The 19,601-nt window shown below is 42.5% G+C and overlaps 1 protein-coding gene across 1 annotated transcript in view; it reads right to left on the bottom strand.

Moving 5' to 3' along the window:
* The window catches only part of NALCN (sodium leak channel, non-selective), a 285,453-nt gene that overhangs the window by 187,913 nt on the left and 77,939 nt on the right, over positions 1-19,601 (bottom strand). Inside the window, exons 8-10 of the mRNA XM_065901958.1 lie at positions 14,925-15,067; positions 14,705-14,809; positions 7,045-7,131 (exon numbers count right to left, since the gene is read on the bottom strand). Of these exons, the coding sequence (XP_065758030.1) occupies positions 7,045-7,131; positions 14,705-14,809; positions 14,925-15,067 (335 nt within the window). The remainder of the gene's footprint in view (positions 1-7,044; positions 7,132-14,704; positions 14,810-14,924; positions 15,068-19,601) is intronic.

Genomic DNA, 19,601 nt, shown 5'->3' on the forward strand with positions numbered 1-19,601 from the left:
CCCTCCCCCACTCGCCCCCCAAACACACAAGAATTTTCTTCAAGCCAGCTGTCTTATGTTCTGAAAGTGAAAGTCGTTCAGTTGTGTCTGACTCTTTGCGACCCCATGGACTATACAGTCCATGGAATTCTCCAGGCCAGAATACTGGAGCGGGTAGCCTTTCCCTTCTCCAGGGGATCTTCTCAACCCAGGGATCAAACCCAGGTCTCCCTCATTGCAGGCAGATTCTTCACCAGCTGAGCCACCAGGGAAGCCTGTTTTCTGTTCTACTGTTAGAAAAATGAGGATGAGGGACTTCCCGGTGGTCCAGTGATTAAGACTTTACCTTCCAATTGATGGAGTGTAGGTTCCAACCCTGGTCAGGGAACTAAGATCTGACGTATCATGTGGTACAGACAGAAAATAAAATTTAAAAAATGGAATGAAGATAAGCGTGTGCATGTGTTTTGGGAAGGGATCACTGACAGCTGTGTAAGGGGAGAGTAAGAATTTGTGTCCGCTGTGTGTGAGATTGTGTAGTTCTGTACATGAAAGCACACACATGGGCACGTCCACATATAACCCCCCTTGCAATATTTGGTCACCGATTATCACGTGAACGCTAGAGCGGAAACAGCTGGAAGCAGAGAGAAACCGACTAAATATAATCAAGGAGTCAGAGGTCACGGCACCGAGAAAGCTGTGATTTGATTTTCAGGGCAAGGACCTTAGCATGGGATGGAGGGAAGGATTCAGAAAAATTCAAGAGATTGAATTAATGACAGACTTGCAAACCAATCAGATTTTGGGAGGACCATGAGCAGTGCATTACAGGTTGGTGTACAGGTTTCTGGAGATGCAGGAAAAGCCTGGTTTCCATGTGGGGATGGGCGGGGAGGATGGGTGGTGTGTCCATGAGAACACCTGGTCACGTGTCTGCTGGACACTGAGATCTACACTTCTAAGAGTCAGAGGGCAGGGCAGGACGGGAAGGCTGTGACGTCACTGGACTGCCTGGGTGCACGGGAGCTGACTTCCTGGAACTGAATAGAACACTCAAAGCCAGCAGAGTTAGGAGAGAACTATGCACTAATGATAACAGCAGCCACCTCTACGGACTGAGCGACCCACTGCAAGCCGCACACTGCGGTAGGTGTCTTATGTGCGCCATTTCTCATTCTTATAAGCCGCTGAGAGACGTCGCCCATTTTTCAGGTGAGTAAGCTGAGTCTCTGGGAGATTTACCCAATAGTCCGAGCTTCTCCTGGGCCATACTGTCGTGGCTGGACCACTCCACCTTCCCACACGGGACTGTAAGGTGGAAGAGGTCTGCTTGCAGATGGAACCTGCATTCTCCTGGGCTCAGTCAGTTCTTGGAATTATCTGCCAGTTCATGGGAAGGCTCATCAAGAAGACAGATATTTAAGGAGCACCTAAGGGGTCTTCTAAGGGGGTCAAACCAGTCCATCCTAAAGGAAATCAGTCCTGAATATTCATTGGAAGGACTGATGCTGAAGCTGAAACTCCAATATTTTGGCCACCTGATGTGAAGGGCCAACTCACTGGAAAAGACCCTGATGCTGGGCAAGATTGAAGGCTGGAGGAGAAGGGGACGACAGAGGATGAGATGGTTGGACGGCATCACCGACTCAATGGACATGAGTTTGAGCAAGCTCCAGGAGTTGGTGATGGACAGGGAAGCATTGTGTTCTGCAGTCCATGGGGTCCCAAAGAGTCAGACACGATTGAGCGACTGAACTGAATGGAAGGGGTCTTCCCTGGTGATCCAATAGTTAGGACTCTGGGCTTCCACTGCCGGGGGCACAGGTTTGATCCCTGGCTGGGGAACTGAGACCCTGCATGCCGCATGGTATGGCCAAAAAAGAAAACACCAAAGCATCTAGGGTGTCTCTATCTCTTTAAATACACATATCATACAGTCTACCCCTCCTCCGATCTTCACCTTCATTGGAAATTTCCTCAAAAAGCATTAAGACATCATATTAACAATTTTGCCGCAATTTGACCTACTTATGGTAAAAGCCTATCATCTCTGTTCTTTACAGAAGTAGGCACATGAGGGGGTGTTACCGGAGAGGAACCGAGCTCGGGCAGGCTAGGTCTCAGGCATACTTTCATTTTCTTGTCACTGACTTTCTTCAAGATAACAGATCACTGGGTGTGTGTTGCAAGAAGACTCACAACGGTGCAGCCGCATCTGTCAAACTGTCAGGAGGTGAAAACTCCCACCTGAGAGGCGGGAGAAAAATGGCTAGTCACAGCAGCCACCTAGGAACGAGGTTCCAATTTAGCCGCGTTCTATTTATCATGCATTAGGGTTACCTCGTCAGGGCAGCCGTGGCTGATGCTAAAATCGACTTTAAATAGCTAAGTGACTGTTTGATACTCAAAGAGTCCATTATAACTTTTCTGAGACTCACACCGAAAGACACGCTTGAAGAAAATTTCTAAATGGTTTTGGCCACACCACATAATTACGTTATTGCCTCAATGCATGTATGCATGCTAAGTCACTTCTGTTGTGTCCGACTCTTTGTGATACTATGGACTGTAGACTTTCAGGCTCCTCTGTCCGTGGGATTCTCCAGGCAAGAATACTAGAGTGGGTTGCCATGCCCTCCTCCAGGGGATCTTCTGACCCAGGGATCAAACCCCCGTCTCCTGCATTGGCAGCCGGGTTTTTTACCACCGAGCCACGTGGGAAGCCCCAGGAAAGCCCTGAGCTTTGCGTAAATGAACATGCTGCTTCCATTCAGCTCCCATGACCTCCCACCTCTGGCCAATCTCCCTGTTTGGATAAAATTTCTCCCAGCTTCTGATTCCCCTTTGGATGTTTTCTGGTGACTCTCTATTGTTTTTTAAAAAATATTTATTATGTATTTAACTGCACTGGGTCTAAGTTGTGGCATGCTGGATCTAGTTCCCTGACCAGGGATTGAACCTGGGCCCCTTACATTGGAAGAGCAGCGTTTCAGTCACTGGATCCCTTGGGAAGTCCCCAGGTGAGCCTTTGAAACCCTTAACAGGAGGTTACTAAACTCAGTCATAATCTGCCATATTGGGGCAATAAGCATGAGAAAAAAAAAAAAAAAAGGGAAGCTAGTTTTTGCGGTGAGAAAATAGAGACAAATGCACTGATAGAAACAGATGAGAAATCATGTAAGCATAGTCCCCCGGCAGGCCTGGTTAAACTCACAATAAACACTCCCTGAGACCATATGGTCTGATCCTTGCAACCAAATAATTCTTGACTAGAACATACATACTCACTGAATTTTTCACCAGCCAAGGAGGACTTATTATCCCCCATGTACAGAAATACGCTCAAGGTCATACACTAAATAGCATAGTTGAAATATCTCCACCTTCAGAACCTATTCTCTAAGAGGCTACAACGGGGTGGTTTATTCACCCTCAGGAAAGGTGCTGTCCTGAGTATTACATCATAGGAAAGATGCTATCTTGGGTATTACTTCATAGAACAAAGTAAGGATGTCTGCAGCTGGGAGGCAGGCTGAGAAGTTATGTGAGCGGTCCTGTGCTGGAGATCATCGCAGCACAAACAGAAACAGATTCGCAAATATTTTTTCTCATCATTTGAGGGCTACTGCTGCTGCTAAGTCACGTCAGTCGTGTCTGACTCTGTGCGACCCCATAGACGGCAGCCCACCAGGCTCCGACGTCCCTGGGATTCTCCAGGCAAGAACACTGGAGTGGGGTGCCATTTCCTTCTCTAATGCAGGAAAGTGAAAAGTGAAAGTGAAGTCGCTCAGTCGTGTCTGACTCCTAGCGGCCCCACAGACTGCAGCCCACCAGGCTCCTCTGTCCATGGGATTTCCCAGGCAAGAACCTCACTGGAGTGAGGTTGCCATTGCCTTCTCCGATTTGAGGGCTACTTTTACTTTTTTGATAGTGTCATGAGTTTTACAGTTTTATTTTTACATTTAGATCTATGATCCACTCTGAGACAGGGGTCCGAATTCATTCTTTCGCATGTGGATATTCAGTTGTCCTAGTACTATTTGTTGAAAAAACTACTTTTTCCTCTATTGAATAGTTTTGGTACCCTGTCAAACATCAACTGATATATATATATGGTTATACAACTCTCTGAACGTACTAAAGGTCACTGAATCAAGCATTTTAAATTGGTGAAATTTGTAGCTATCCGAATCATATCTCAATGTTAAAAAAGGTCAGTTGTAAAACTAAATTCTATTCAACATTAATAAAAACTAAAAGATCAAAAAATTAAAAATTGAAGGAAATCAGGAATGGGGTTTGGCTTAATCACGGTCCCCGTCACTTCCAGCCATCTTGTTCCCATAAACAGGACCTAAAGGGGTAAGAGGGGTCACCCCAGACAACGAGCCTCTCAGCAGAGCACAGGGAAGTGGGGAAAGACAGACAGACGGTCCAGGCAGGGTGGAGCGGGGGCGGGGCAGTGAGCGAGGGGGTGGTTCAGACGAAAAATTCCCTGTTTCCTAGTTGTAGACGGCATCAATCATTAGTAAAAGCCGAGTGAGTATTTCGTGACCAGTCAATACTTGTTCTTGACTTATTTTTCTTTCTCCTTAATAAGTGAGTTAAGAATTCACTCATTTTTCACCCAGAGGTAGAAGTGTGCTCTCTCTCTTTAGCCAAAGTCTCGTCATGCCCGATACAAACAGGTGACCTCTTGGCCACCACGCTTTTCACCCATGTTCTTTCAAATCTGCTCCTCCTGGACCAAACATGGGACCTGATCAGGACCCAGTGTGGGATGCTGAGCTGAAGGGAGCCTCATCCTAAACTGTCTGGCTTCATTCTCCGTTGTCTCAAACCACATGTATCATCACTGATGCAATTTACCAGCGTGCTGCAACAGCCACCACTCAGGGCTGTCTCCTGTCTCCCCGATGCCACACCCACGCCTGGCTAGTCTGAGGTCCGTCCCCTCCGACGACCCGACGACGACCTTCCTTCCCCACCACACCTCCTTGCCTGCTAGCTCTTGCCAGCTCAAATCTTCACAGTACAAAGGCTGGGCTTCCCGATTCCAGACGGCAGCCTTGAGGCATCCATTAACACACACTGACTAGACTTTTAAGCAATGCCCCTGGGGCACAGAAGACGCTGATCTGGCACTCCTAGCAGGCGGATTGTTTATTTCTGTTACAAATTAGTGTTTTCCTTGGCACCTTCTTCTCAGCTGCAGAGAGCATGGGACAGGGAACCAGAAGGCCAGGCATGAGACCTGGTGTCTCCGTGTTGGCTGAGGTCAGGGGACTCACGCAGCGATCTGGGTCTCCACTTCGTCTATAGGGGCCAGTAGGCGATGCCCATCTTTCCACAGCACAGGGCTGTACTGGGCCTCACCACCAGTCATTCCCTGCCTCACTCCCGTGGTCCTGGTTAAAATACTGCCATGTAAACTGAGTCTCAGACGGGGAGTGAGGACCGCAAATGACCTAGGCCCCCAGCACGCTCTGCTACTTCTTTAGAACACGCCTCATTCCTGAGATTGCTAGATCAATGCTGCACCTTCCCAGGTGGCACTAGCAGCAAAGACTGTCTGTCAATACAAGAGACATAAGAGATGCAAGTTTGATGCCCGGGTCAGGAAAGTATGACCCCTTGGAGAAAGGCATGGCTATCCATTTTAGTATTCTTGCCTGGAAAATTCCATGGACAGAGGTCTGGCAGACTAGAGTTCATGGGGCCCCAAAGAGTGGGACGTGACATCTTAACTCAATGCTGGTTTTTCTCCTCATTTCCTGTAGGACCCTGTAAGCTCCATGTGGAGAGGGGCAGTGCTTGTCTTGTTCAGGACTATCTTTGTGTCAGTAAATATCAGCTGGTGGATTAATGAATCTTGAAAGTGAAAGTACTCTTTAGGCAAGAAGCTGCTGTTGCTACAGTGGTTGTTATTGTTACTACTATAGCTATAGTAGTAATAGAGGTAGTTATGGTGGTTTAGAAGCTAAGTTGTGTCTGACTCTTGCAACCCCATAGACTGTAGCCTGCCAGGCTCCTCTGCCCATGGGATTCTCCAGGCAAGAATACTGAAGTGGGTTGCCATTTCCTTCTCCAGGGGATCTTCCTGACCCAGGGATCCAACCCAGGTCTCCTGCATTGCAAGCAGATTCTTTACCAACTGAGCTATGGGGGAATAGAAACTGAATTATTTGCAGCATTGTCACCATCAAATATACAACAGAAAGAGAAGCGCACGATGGTATTTAATGGTATCGATATTCATCATAAACTCTTCCTCTTTTTCTGATCCATCCTTTTAATGGATAGAAACAAATAAATATATGATTAAGCTGCCACATAAGTACAGCCTACAGTAATGGTTCAGAAGACAGTATTTTGCTTCCTAATTGCCAATCCTTGAAATGTACCAGTCCTCACCTGGAGAAAGACCCAAAGGAAAGACAGAAGGTGTGTTCTCATCCTGGAGCAGGTAATAAACCCTTCCCCATATTATGGGTGAAAGCTCGTTAGTCGCTCAGTTGTGTCCGACTCTTTGCGACTCCACGGACTGTAGCCTGCCAGGCTCCTCTGTCCGTGGAATTCTCCAGGCAAGAATACTGGAGTGGGTTGCCATGCCCTTCTCCAGGGGATCTTTCCGACCCGCCCTTCTTATAGCACGTTGCTTAGGAAGCTTAGAGACAAAGAACAGCAGACTATGTGCCCCACAGAGTCCCTTCCCAGGTACACGGCGAGGCACCCACCTAAGTGAAGCGTGATCCTGACTGCCCCTCCCCCAAATAACTCAGGCCTTTGGAAAAGAATAGTTTTATAAGACTCAATGCAAGAACAAAATTCCTCATTGATTCAGTACCACTGGTCTATTACCTCTGTGCATTCATTCACCGGAAAGTTACCAAATCCCTAGTATGTATCTAAGGAGATGCTAGGTCCTGGGGATACAGGATGGAGCAAAATACTGCCCACAAGTTTGGGCAGATCTAGAGCTTGGAGCGCTATGGGTTTTCCTGTATAACATAAATCGAAGGCTTCTGTGGGGTGAGTTTTAGAAATGACATTGTTCCGCACCTGGAGGCAGGCTGGGGCGCGTCCCTGGGGCTTGTTGACGTCCACCGCTACCAGCTGCCACCCGCCAGCAGCGTCTTCGTGAAACATCTTCAAGACAAAGAGGGAGATGAGTCAGAAACACTTCCAAGGGAACATCGAGAACTCTAATTTTGACTCCAGCTTTTTACATTTTCATCTTATCAAAGATTTGTCTTCTTACACTTTTATATTCACAGCATGAGTCACTCCAGTGATGTTCATTTTAACACTGCAAACTTAAGTGCATAATAATAATAAGGATAATGGCTTGCATTAATTGAGCACTTGCTATTTCTCTGGCCCTTTCTGCCTTGAATATGCTCTGCATAGAATTACCCAAATATTCTTCCCCGGAAGACTTTACAGTAGGTATCTTATTCCCATTATGTTGATTATTATATATTAGATCTCAGAGAAAATAATAATTAGAATACCAAAGAACTGCATGCTTTAACAAAAAGTGGCAAATTTTGATCTTTATTTAATGGACAGTTCTCACTGAACCAAAAGAAAAGTAAGAAATGTGCACGTAGCCTAGAGAAAGAGGGGAGCGCTGTTTTAATGGTAGGAGAATGACAAATCACTTAAAAGTCCTTATGAAATCAGTTTACATAGGCCACAATTAATCTGCTAGGCAAAAACTTTATGTACACATTTATGAAGGGAAGAAGTCATTTCTTTTATCTTAGGAGACATAAGTGATGAAACGCAGGATAGTATAGGATGCTAAAATCTGACATTGAATTAGACAACCTTGCTGGATGTGTAGGTTACCTAACTTACACTGCACTACCTCAAAATTTAGTTATCTATCAATAATGCACTAAGCTGGAAGGCATTTACCACATGTAAATATTTTCCCACTAATATATATTTTCTTTTCAATTCCTTAGGTGTGCATGTGGGAGTGTGGTGGAATAGGGTGGAATTATGGCTCTTTATTTTTTACGAAAAGTCACAACCACAAGCACTCACTGTTTTATTCCCGTTCGAGTTCACTATTTCACACACGTAAACACTTTCTTTGCCATATTTATGTCTTCCTGTTACTCTGACCCTGGGATCATAAGGGTAATTACTGATGGAAATATGAGATGATGCCAAGATCCCATTACCTAGGATTTATAATTTCAAACCCCTGGTAACAGAGGTAGTAGATCGTTTGTTTTTTTTTCCCCCCATGAGTCATGCAGGATTGTAGATCCCCCACCAGGGATCAAACCAAGGCCCCCTGCAGTGGAAGCACTGAGTCTTAACCACGGAACTGCCATGAAAGTCCTCATATGTGTATTTTTAAAATGACAAAATGGAGGTGCACCTTTATACAAAGGTTCTCTGATTCAAGATCCCAATTGCAAATGATTTTTTTTCAGCTGTCCATTTACAGGATGCTGATTCCCTTTAGGCTGAATCTTAAAAGGTATGTTTAGTGGTAGAATCAAGCACAGGCATCAAAAATAGACTCGTTCTCAGAATACATACACTGGTTGACACGGAAACATGTATAAGAGCCTTTTAAAATACCTGTCAAATGTCTGGAAGTCTCCTTTTAAGGAGAAAAGACAAAGTGATCCTGCCAGTCACTAGGTAGGAACCCTCTGTATAAGCATTCTCTTATCAGGGGGCAAAAAAATCCCTGGGGCACACATTTGCTTCCATCAGCAGCAGACTAATTTTCTGTGTTAAATTATTTTTTTTCCAGTCAACCAAAATCAAATGAATCAATTTAATTTTTAGTGAAAGTGTTCTCTCAAGGTCACTTCTTTGTATGACATAAAGTGAAGAAAATGCAAATATGGTCAATTTCTCATTGGTTCTCTGAATACACAACATCTAGCTTGGTTAATATAACAGTAGCTACACTAGGTACACATGTAACAGTGTGATATCCAGAGACATAAATCCTAGGGACCTGAAGCTCCTAGGGGAGTAGGCAGGGACTGCCAGTTGTCACTCCCTATCTGTTCTCCTTGTCTTCCAAAGCAAGAAAAATTTTGTGACCATAAAAAAAACAACAACTAATTCTTTTTCATTTTTGAAGCTCATCTTGAATCATGTAATTATACACTGTCCATGAAATGCAAGCAGAAACTTTCTGTTTTTCTCCTTCCTGCTCTCTGGAATATTGATGTAAGGGTTAGCACTACAGCAGCTATTTTAGACTAGGAGGCAATTTTGGAAATGGAAGTTTTGCAAGGTAGAGCAAAAAGGTGGAAGGATTCTGTATCTGTAGAACACAGACAACCATAACAACCTTGAATGACATACTCCAACTTTACATGAGAGAGAAAGGAACTCTATTTTACATAAGGCACTTTTTGAGGCTTTTTGTCCCTTGTGGATGAAACTAACTTAACACAAGCGGCTTCAGTTTGAATGTCCAATGAGTTGGTTCATTTTAAAGACATTAACTGTTCCCCTTAAATTATATTATTAATATGGGTTTACTATTAAATTTTCAAAATATGTATGAGCTATAAAAAAATCTTAAATGCATTCTCCAGAGGCAACCACCCCTAACATTTTAAAGTTAACCTTCCAGGTATTATGCCCACATACATGTACATACAAACACAAGACCTTTCTATTGCATTAATATGTTATTTGCATATTTCCATATAATAAAGTTCAATCATGACTTAGTGGTATGCATTTATTCTAATTTTATAATTTAAAATCAATAATTTATTGCTAGAGTTAATCTCCTTCCTCTCTCTCTCTTTTGGCTTTTTTTTTTTTAAACTTTTTTTTCCATTTATTTTTATTAATTGGAGGCTAATTACTTTACAATATTGTAGTGGTTTTTGTCATACATTGACATGAATCAGTCATGGATTTACATGTATTCCCTATCCCGATCCCCCCTCCCACCTCCCTCTCCACCCGATTCCTCTGGGTGCTTCCAAAATGCTTCCATAAACATTCTCAAATGTATATCTTTGAGCATTATCAATAATTTTTTTAGGATAAATTCCTAGAAGTGCAATCTCTTTGTCAGGTAGTTTATATGTTTTTAAGGCTTCTGATACATACTGATAAACTGTTTTGTAAAAAGCATGCTCCAATTTACAATCTTAGTAATAATATATGAAAGTAACCCTTTCTCCACCTTTCAGCCAACAAGAAAACTTTTTGTTTTTTAAGAGAAGAGATGCCATAAAAAAAGACAGTACATTGACAGCAGGGGCTGTAAACACTAAATTAAAAGGAGGTAGGATCTCAGTGGGCAAAACTGAGTGGGCAAAAAAAAAAAGACCCTTAAGGTCGAGGAAGCTGGTTTTGAGTGCCATTTCCACCACGTGCCAGGTATGTAATACTGGATCAAATAATTAACTTTCCAATCCTTGTCTTTTTTCAGTCTGCAAAGCAGAGACAATAACAGTACCCACTTCACAACATTATCATGAAAATTAAATAAGACTGCTTTAAAGTCAATAGGGTAGACCATGTTGTGATTTACTGGGATAGTGTATGAATTAATGGAGTATTACCAATGAGCACTCTCCTCTTAGCACAATCACATGGGGATCCACAGAGATTTCAATCTCGAGAATCAGCTCTTGCTTATCTGTTTGCAACTGTCTGCCAGGGTCTTATAAAGTGCCACTTGATTTAGCTAAGAAATTTGCTTTGGGGAGTGTTCTAGTTTAGGCAGAATATCATCAGCAGCAACAACAATGACAGATTATTTAATGGTAGGTGGAAGAGAATGAATCTTGGTAACATGGGCAATCACTAGCAACTGAATTAAAATTCCAAACCCAAGACATACATACACATTTGTTAACAAACAGAAAATTCAAAATTTATTTTGAAATTCACATGCTCTCTGGGTTCTTTTCAAAAATCATCATCTTTAAAAAAGGGGGGAATAGTCATTATCACAGAGAATAATGAGGGTAGATACTTGACTTGATTTTGCTATTAAATAATATATTCAATGACTCAGGGTTACAAAACACAATTCTCATTTATGGCTTCCTGTGATGAATGTATTATTCCATTACCATAGTTTCTTATTAGAAGGAGCTCACTATTGTACCTCCTACAATAGCCCTTTCCAGAAACTGCTTTCACTAAATTGCTTTCTCACATATTTTAATGATGTATATTCATGTGGAAACCAATGGTCTTAGAATGCAGTAAACACATTTTTACTAAAGTGTTGTCTTGGAACATTACGTGGTACACAGTCTTTTTATAGAGGAGAATTTCTTTTCATTTTTAATCACATGCCTTTTCATCTGTGCCTCTTAGCCTTTTAATCTGAGCTGCGCACTTACACAGAAGTTGCTCAGGTATTGGAGGAACTCATATTCTGAGAATGCTCACAGATCTACAAAGGAGGATGAACCCCTGTGTCCTTGAATCACCTCCACCCTTATCAGGCTTCCATCTTCAGAAAATATGAAGCAGTAAGTCAGAGACAATGACAGACCCAGGAATGATTGCTATTAGACAATCAGAACATTTATTTACGTGTCCCTCAATATGACTTTACTGGGTCATGCTTTGCATATAAAAGTCGGGTGGGTTTTGATGGGCAGAGGCTGTCTTGTGTCTCGTCACATAAAACACAGCCTTTGGGGGCCCTACAGTTTGATAGTTCTTTCAGTTCTAAGTTCATCCCTATCATGAACCAGCCTAGATCAGAGGACCACACAACTGGCAACAGATATCCGAGGTGAAGTGTCTAAGGATGGGCATGCAACTCTGGACTGGGGATACATGGTGCTCAGGACACGGTCCACTAGCACATCAGCCCATCCCAGCATCCAATTCTGGGCCAACACCCGCTACGGACTTGGAGCATGGGGAGTCCTACTGTGGGCTGACACAGGGGACTATGGCATCCTGGATATATGAGTCTCTTGCACTTTAACCCAACACATAACTGAGCAAGTAGCAACAGTGACCCGTGTCTAACAGCTACAGGTGCCAGAGACACCCTCCCCATCTGAGTTCAGGCAAGCTACTGATTACTAATCCGAAAATTTCCACATCATTTTCCCTTTGTTTTCCTGCGCCCTGCTCTATTATGGTCTCCACAAGACCTTTGGCATTAATTTTTCTGTAATTTGTTTTTGTGCTGTGACTTGGAGGGAGGTTGCTTTGTTATTTTAAAGAAAACATTCTCAACGCTGATTCTTGTTTGCCTCTGAACAGCCTGCATCAGAGCCAATTCCTACCAAACCTCCTAAGATGTAGGAAAGCCCCTACTTTACCCTGTTAATGTGTATAAATTCCCTTTCTACAAACACAGACCTGGACAAGTCCAGGGACTTAAAAACATCACTGCATCCACCAGGCCTGGGACCCTCTTTACCCGTCTCTGAGGATACGTTACAGAGAACAACTGCAGATGACCTACATACGAGAGGAAGGTGAGAGCTGACTTCATTTCGGAAAGGCTGTGTGCTTCACAATACACAACCATGTTTATTTCCTGAAAGCCCATCTGCTTTATTAGAATTAGAAACTTCCGATTTAGTGTTTGAAACCAGCTGAGGAGAGGTCCTCAGGCACAGAGTTGTATCAGACTTTACAAGTGTAACAGAATCATGGCAGATGACATTTCTCCCTTCCACACACACAAAAGCATCTGGATCACTTGCCGAGGGGCTGGGGAGGGGCTGGGCGGGACCTGGGGCCTGTTGCCAGGCAGCCCAAGTGGTGGTTTACCAGGAGGCTGCTGCAGGAGCTTTCGGTTGCCTAGCAACCGGGTCCTCAGCCACAGCGTTTTTCTTAATGAAGGTTTTTCACAATTCTCTGTGTGATTACCTCTGCCGAATACCTAGACGCATTACCTCTGAATTACTAGCTTATTCCTCCTGATTAAAGGCAATTTTGCATCCAAGCAATTTTGTTCAACTGTGTTCACAGTCTCTCCACATTTCACTTCCTGGGAAAACTGCTGGCTGATTTGGTGGCATTTCCAAACGCCACTTTTCCAGCTGTGGTTTGACAAGTAAGAGTTACTTAACGAGCATTATGTGGTTTGAAGGACGTTTTAGCTCCTCTCTCGGGAATATCAAATGTGGATTCTGTGTGGAGTTCATAGATGTATACTACACTTCATTATCAATGTCTATTTCGGAAAACACACCTTCATGAGGGTGTCACTCTACTTAAAAGACAAGCCAGCAATGCACTTGGTACTGTATAATTTCTCATAGTTCATTAAAAAAAAATGAGAGCAGAAATATCTGGTGGACTCGTTGAAGGTTTTCCTACATGCCATCTGTGATATAACCTAGGTGACACCTAAAAAAATCTTCCATGGAAGATATGGATAGCAGTTTGACAAAACTGAAAAATATTAATACTATTTCATCTATAATGAATTGGTTAGACTATTTGAAATTTCACAACATCACAAAGATGCTGCATAAGGCTCTCCCAAATAATATCATGTTTAGTAGCATTTTTGCTGTTAGCTGTCAAATATAATCATTTTATTATTTTTGTTACTTTTGCACTTCTCCCTAATTTTATTCCTCTTCTTCCTCACCTCCACCCTAGTGAGCAACTATCCTGAATTTTTTTCTTAAAAATTTTAATACATAGTCATAGATACAATTATTATTAAAAATAAAATATTATTTTAAAGTAATAATTTGGAGGTTTTCAAGGTAAAATTTCTACCTTGAATCTTGAGATATCTTTGTCTTAGTAGACTTGTGTATATAGTCACAAACTTAAACTTATCTCAAAATTTAACATTAATAGCATTTCATTCTCAATTAAGGAATTTTTATTTTCTCTTTTATAAAGATTCATACCAGAAAAAGATATTTATAAATCTATTCCTTTCTAACCAAATAAACTAAAACACAAAACAAAGCCAAAAATAAAAACAAAGACATTACCCTTTTATGTAATAAATGCCATGCTATTTTATATAGCATGGTCACTTCCAATTTCTTGGGAGCATAGGGGAAACCTTCTGAACATGCAGTAATTCCTCAAATTCACAGGCAAGCATTTGGAATTGAGAGGTCTTTTTCATAATTTATTCTATTATGATTGCTTTGTTCTGAATGAAATAAAATTTCCATTCAACAATTTTCATCCTTTACATATGGGCCATTATATTGGTTTGCAAATATATGTGTATTTATAAAAATGGGAAATTCCACAGTTGCTACACTTATATTTTTCTCTTTGGCTGTGCCAATTCTTAGTTGCAGCATGCAAATTCTTGGATGCAACATGTAGCTAGTTCCCTGACCAGGGAATGAACCTGGACCCCTGCATTGGGAGCATTAAATACCAGCCACCAGGGAAGTCCATCCAGTTGCTATATTTTATCTGCAAGCCCTCTAAGGACATGTGAAGGCAGAATCAAATCAAAGGTACGTAATAAATGTGATGATAAGCCTGGTTGTGTATCAAACACACCCTGGGAACTGTTATAAACATAGGTGCCATCACCCCTAGGGTCTGATTTGGTTGTTCTGGGTTTAGGCCTTTGCATCTGTAAGTTTAAGCACCTCCCTCAGTGAGTCTGGCCTCAGAAGCCCATGATAAGAGGGTTTAACAAGTGCCATCAATTCCCACGGGTGGTGCGGAGGGACACATATGCCCAGTTCGCGTGAATGACGTCATCGTCTCCGGGTGACGTCATCACCCCAGCAGGTACCTGCGTAGTGGCCGTGGAAGTAGTGTTGCTTCTCGACCCCCACATCTGTTGAAACTGTACCCTGATTTCTGCAAATGTTTCGATGATGACAGCGATGAACACGTTCTGCAAGAAAACGACAGGCCACATTTATCAAACGCAGGGCAAGCGCGAGGGAGGGCCATCAAACCAAAAGATCTGCAGAAACCACAGACCTGATGAGGAGGAACTGCGAGAGTACCTTAACCAGCCAGGCGAGGAAGAAGATCAGGGTGATGAAGTAGAAGTAGGAGCGCCAGCGGGGAAAGCTGTCGATGGCTCGGTACATGAGGAACACCCAGCCTTCCTGGGATGCGGCCTCGTACACAGTGAAGATGCTGGTTCCTGCCCAGACAGAGGGAGGGGGAGGCTGGCTGAGTTGGGGTGGACTTTTGAAATGAGAAGACATTTTTCAGAAAAACAATATTTATCCGTGATCATTTTCTCAATGACAAAAGTGCTTCTAAAGGGACTCAAATCACATGCAACGTTTTACTGTTCTTGTTCCTAAGGATTTCTCTTTTTACTTGAAGCAACAGTGTCTGCTATTCAGCAAAGTGAATCAGCTACTCCTATACATATATCTCCTCTTTCTTTTTGGATTTCCTTCCCAGTTAGGTCACCCTCCAGTCTTGAATAGAGTTCCCTGGACCACACAGTAGGTTCTCATTAGTTATCTATTTTAAACATGGTACCAGTGGTGTTATTCTTGGAATTTTGATAAAGTTGTTTCTGAGTTCAAGCTAGGGCAATTTTAGTATCTCTAGCAATAAAATAATTTTAGGTTATAGCATTTGCTGTAACGATGTGGAAAATAAAACTAGCATTCAAGTCAAGTAAAGATATAATAATAAAAAAAGGATGTGTACCATATACACTTGCCACTTGGGGCTTAACACTTTTAGGTGCTATAGTTTTAACTGAAATGAAGTAAATTGGAGAACAGGGTTTCATTTGAAATCACGTTCTCATAGGATGAACTAAAGTAACCCAAAATTCATGTAATGAAGCCCATCTTTGGTTTCCATGGTGTTTCCTGAACACCAAAACATAAGGTAGTAAATCATTGAAAAGGACTTTGTATTTTCGGGGAGAATTCTCTCATTGAAAATACTACTATTAATGCAAAGAAGGGCAAGGGAACAATATGTGGGCAGATTTTTGAAGCTATGGTTAAGAGGAAAGTCAGTATTTAATCCTCATGGCATTATGAGTATGTGTCATTATTTCCCTATTTTGAAGAGGGGAGAGATAAAGCACATAAAGTGTAGGGAATCTGTCTAAGGCACACAGGATAAGTAGGGGAACTAGAATTAGCCCAGTCGTTCTGGAACAGGGACCTGCATGTTTGTGAGGCCATTAATTCTGTCTCCTGCTACCTTTTCTGTGCCTTGGTTTTCCCATCTATAAAACAGGAAGATAGTAAGACAAATATAGGTAACATTTTCACCTCAACAAATTCCACTGCTATAAATGAAATAAATTGTTAAAGGACATAAAACCAATATCCACCCATATATGGGCTCATCACCCAGAAACTGAAAACTAGAAGGTGTGTACAACCAAATGTCCAAACTAAGACAGAGGTTACTAAAGTTGGCTGACGCCTGACAGCCTCCCTGGATCTGTGGGTGCAGGAAGAAGAATCAGAGCACCAGTGAATTCCAAAGCACCCAGAACAGCAGGAAAGTGTAGCAGCAAATGGGGACAAATCAGAAGTAACAAGGATTAAAAGAAAAAAAGTACTCATTTGGTACAACCTTGCCTCACTAGTAAAACCACTTTATCAGTAACCTCACCATTTGCAGCACTAAAGCTTTGAGATGAGATCAAAGGCCAAATAGGAAAAAAAAAGCATCTGTATATTTACATATATTTTCTAAGTTAAACTTTGTTATAAGCCATAAAGATTCGTACTTGAAACATATTTCTTCAGAGAGAGAATTTCTAAATGCCCAAGTGCTAAATATAGAATACTTCTAGAAAAGGGGAGTTGGAAGCTTTAACTACAGGATTCACAAATGGAAAAGAAGTGTTGACAAGGCCGATGCTGACACGGGCAGGGAAGTTTCGGCGTTAAGAAGAGCAGTTCCAAGGATGCTGAGCCCACAGGCCAACTAAAACACTCCCTGCCTCTGCAGCTGGGCAATTTCCACGGAGGCTAGAGCTTAGAGCTGCAGAGCAGAGGTCATGACTGTCACGCCCCTGCCTTTGAAGAGCAGAGATCTGAGATCAAAAGAGCTCGGGGGAAATTTATTTTCCATTAGTTGATTAAAAAACAGAAGAGAACTGTGCTGCGCCACAGTGAGCATTCAGCGACCTTCCTTAGCATTCAAATCGTCCACTCTTCTAACCTGTGTCCCCTGCCATGGGCGCTGCCCCTGAAGCTGTCCGTGGGTCACCACTAACACACGGAATAAATGTTACTTAGTAGCTTTTACACTTTTCTCCAAAAGCAAGCAAAACATATCATGCGGGAAATGTGGTTTCTTTTAGAGTGTTTGAGCTTCGTCACCCACTTTTGAAAGATCTATTGGAAAGTACATTAAAAAAAAATCAAGGCCAAAAGGGTGGGACTTCATGTCATTCTTAGGGAGTTGACAGTTATGACATTAGAATTTCACAATAGTCCAAAATTAGAACCAACTATTTGGAGGAAGTACTGAGGCTATCTTGTCTTCGCATTTGGGGGCACTTATTGTTCACATTTCTGCATTATCATGCATAAGCAAGGGAAATAAGAATTAACTTTAAGGTTAGGTTGGTCTGTCTACCTCAGAAGACCCACAATAGTTAGAATTTCTTTTTTTTTAATTAAAAAAATATTATTTGTTTTATATTTATTTTTTGGCCATGCCACAGAGCTTGCAAAATCTCAGTTCCCCAACCAGGGACTGAACCTGAGCCATAGCAGTGAGTATTCACTGGAAGGACTGATGCTGAAGCTCCAAGAGTTAGGCCACTTGTTGTGAAGAGCTGACTTACTGGAAAAGACCCTGATGCTGGGAAAGATTGAAGGCAAAAGGAGAAGGCAGTGGCAGAGGATGAGGCAGATGGCATCACCGACTCAACTGACATGAATGTGAGCAAACTCTGGGATAAGTGGAGGACAGAAGAGTCTGGTGTGCTGTAAAGTCCATGGAGTTGCAAAGAGTTGGACACAACTTAGCAACTGAACAACAACCACACAGCAGTGAAAGCCCTGAATCCTAACCACTAGACCACCAGGGAACACCCTGCTTTATGCTTGAATAAAACTGAACTAGTAAATAAACACAAGTACAAAAGATCAACCGAGACTGGACTGAAATAATTTGACTTTCTTTTTTTCTTTCAGTGGCATATTAAAATCTGATTCAGGTCTAAGTGGGATGGAAGAAAGATATCTGAATGATATTGACCAAATATAATTTACAATAAATGTGATAAATATAAATAACACATGATTTTCACTAAAAAATAGTTACTTGTGTTATGATAAACATAAAATTTCTATAACTTACAATGAAAGACTTAAGCAGGGTGAACATAGACAGCTTTGATGGACTCCTTTCCCAATTTCGAACCAGTCTGGTGTGTAGATGATAGTAATTGAAGTGGGTAGGCCTTTAGTATCAGGCTTTACAATAACCTGGCAAGAATTTACAATAACCTGTCAAAGGCTTCAGTTTCCTTTAGTGTCTTGGTTTCTGTCTCTCCTTCTGTCTTTACATTTCCCCCTAAATTTCTTCTAAACAGACTCTGTGTCTTGCAGATAGGTTGTAACCCAGTTATTAATATTATTTTGGACCGCTGTTACTGTGATGATACAGTGTTGGAGAGGGAAAACGTTCTATGATCTTATGATTAAATCTCAGGGGTTTTGACCTTCAGAAGAATTTCTCAGCCGTTTTGTTCTCAGTTTGTGTGATACAGAGAGGCTAGAGGGGGCTCTGGTCATCTGCCTGCCCTCCTCTGAGGACAGATGAGGCTCTGAGGAAGCAGACGTCCTCCAGGACATGGCTCTGTCATGAAGAACAGATGGCTGTGGGCTTATTTCAAAATGGTCACTGTTCCTCTCCCTTGCAGGAAGCATGTGGGAATTTTTCTCTGATCATCACCGTAAGAACCAGGTATGTCTTCTGCAGGTAAAACTCACGAAAGCCTTGGGTCCCCCATAAAAATGGGGGGATTTTCAACTCCTAATCTAGTACATGTTCAGCCTCCAGCAATTACTCAATTCTAGTTTAAGTATCTCAGGCGCCAGTGGCTTCTGCCCCTGGGGAGCAATGATTCTCTGCATTAGCAAGGCATGAATGTGCCCTGAAACCTCAGCTCTCCGTTAGATCTAAGAGCTCGGCTGACTTTTAGAATTGCTGGTGTTGAGTTTGTTTAGCTCTTTCTCTTGTCGTGAGAGAAGGATTGATAACTTCTAAACTCTTCACATGTTAAAGCAGAAACCAGAAGCCATTAAAAAACTTTTTGGTTTAAGGTGTGGATCAGAAATAGCATGGACAAATGAGCATGTCTGGTTAAAATGAGAATTCTAAATTCACGTGCAAAGGCATGAGTCTATGTTCTCATGTAGCCCGTTAGTCGCTCAGTTGTGTCTGATTCCTTGCGACCCCATGGACTGCAGCCCGCCAGGCCGCTCTGTCCACAGGATTTTCCAGGCAAGAATACTGGAATGGGTTGCCATTTCCTTCTCTAGGGGATCTTCCTGACCCAGGGATCAAACGCAGGTCACCTACATTGCAGGCAGACACTTTACCATCTGAGCCCCAGGGAAATCCTAAGTGAAAGTGTTTGTGTCTCAGTCACCTCCAAGCCCACCAGGCTCCTCTGTCCATGGAATTCTCCCGGCAACAGTACTGGAGTGGGTTGCCATTCCCTTCTCCGG

This window comes from Muntiacus reevesi, chromosome 11 (assembly GCF_963930625.1).
Source record: "Muntiacus reevesi chromosome 11, mMunRee1.1, whole genome shotgun sequence".
Classification (NCBI taxonomy): Eukaryota; Metazoa; Chordata; class Mammalia; order Artiodactyla; family Cervidae; genus Muntiacus; species Muntiacus reevesi.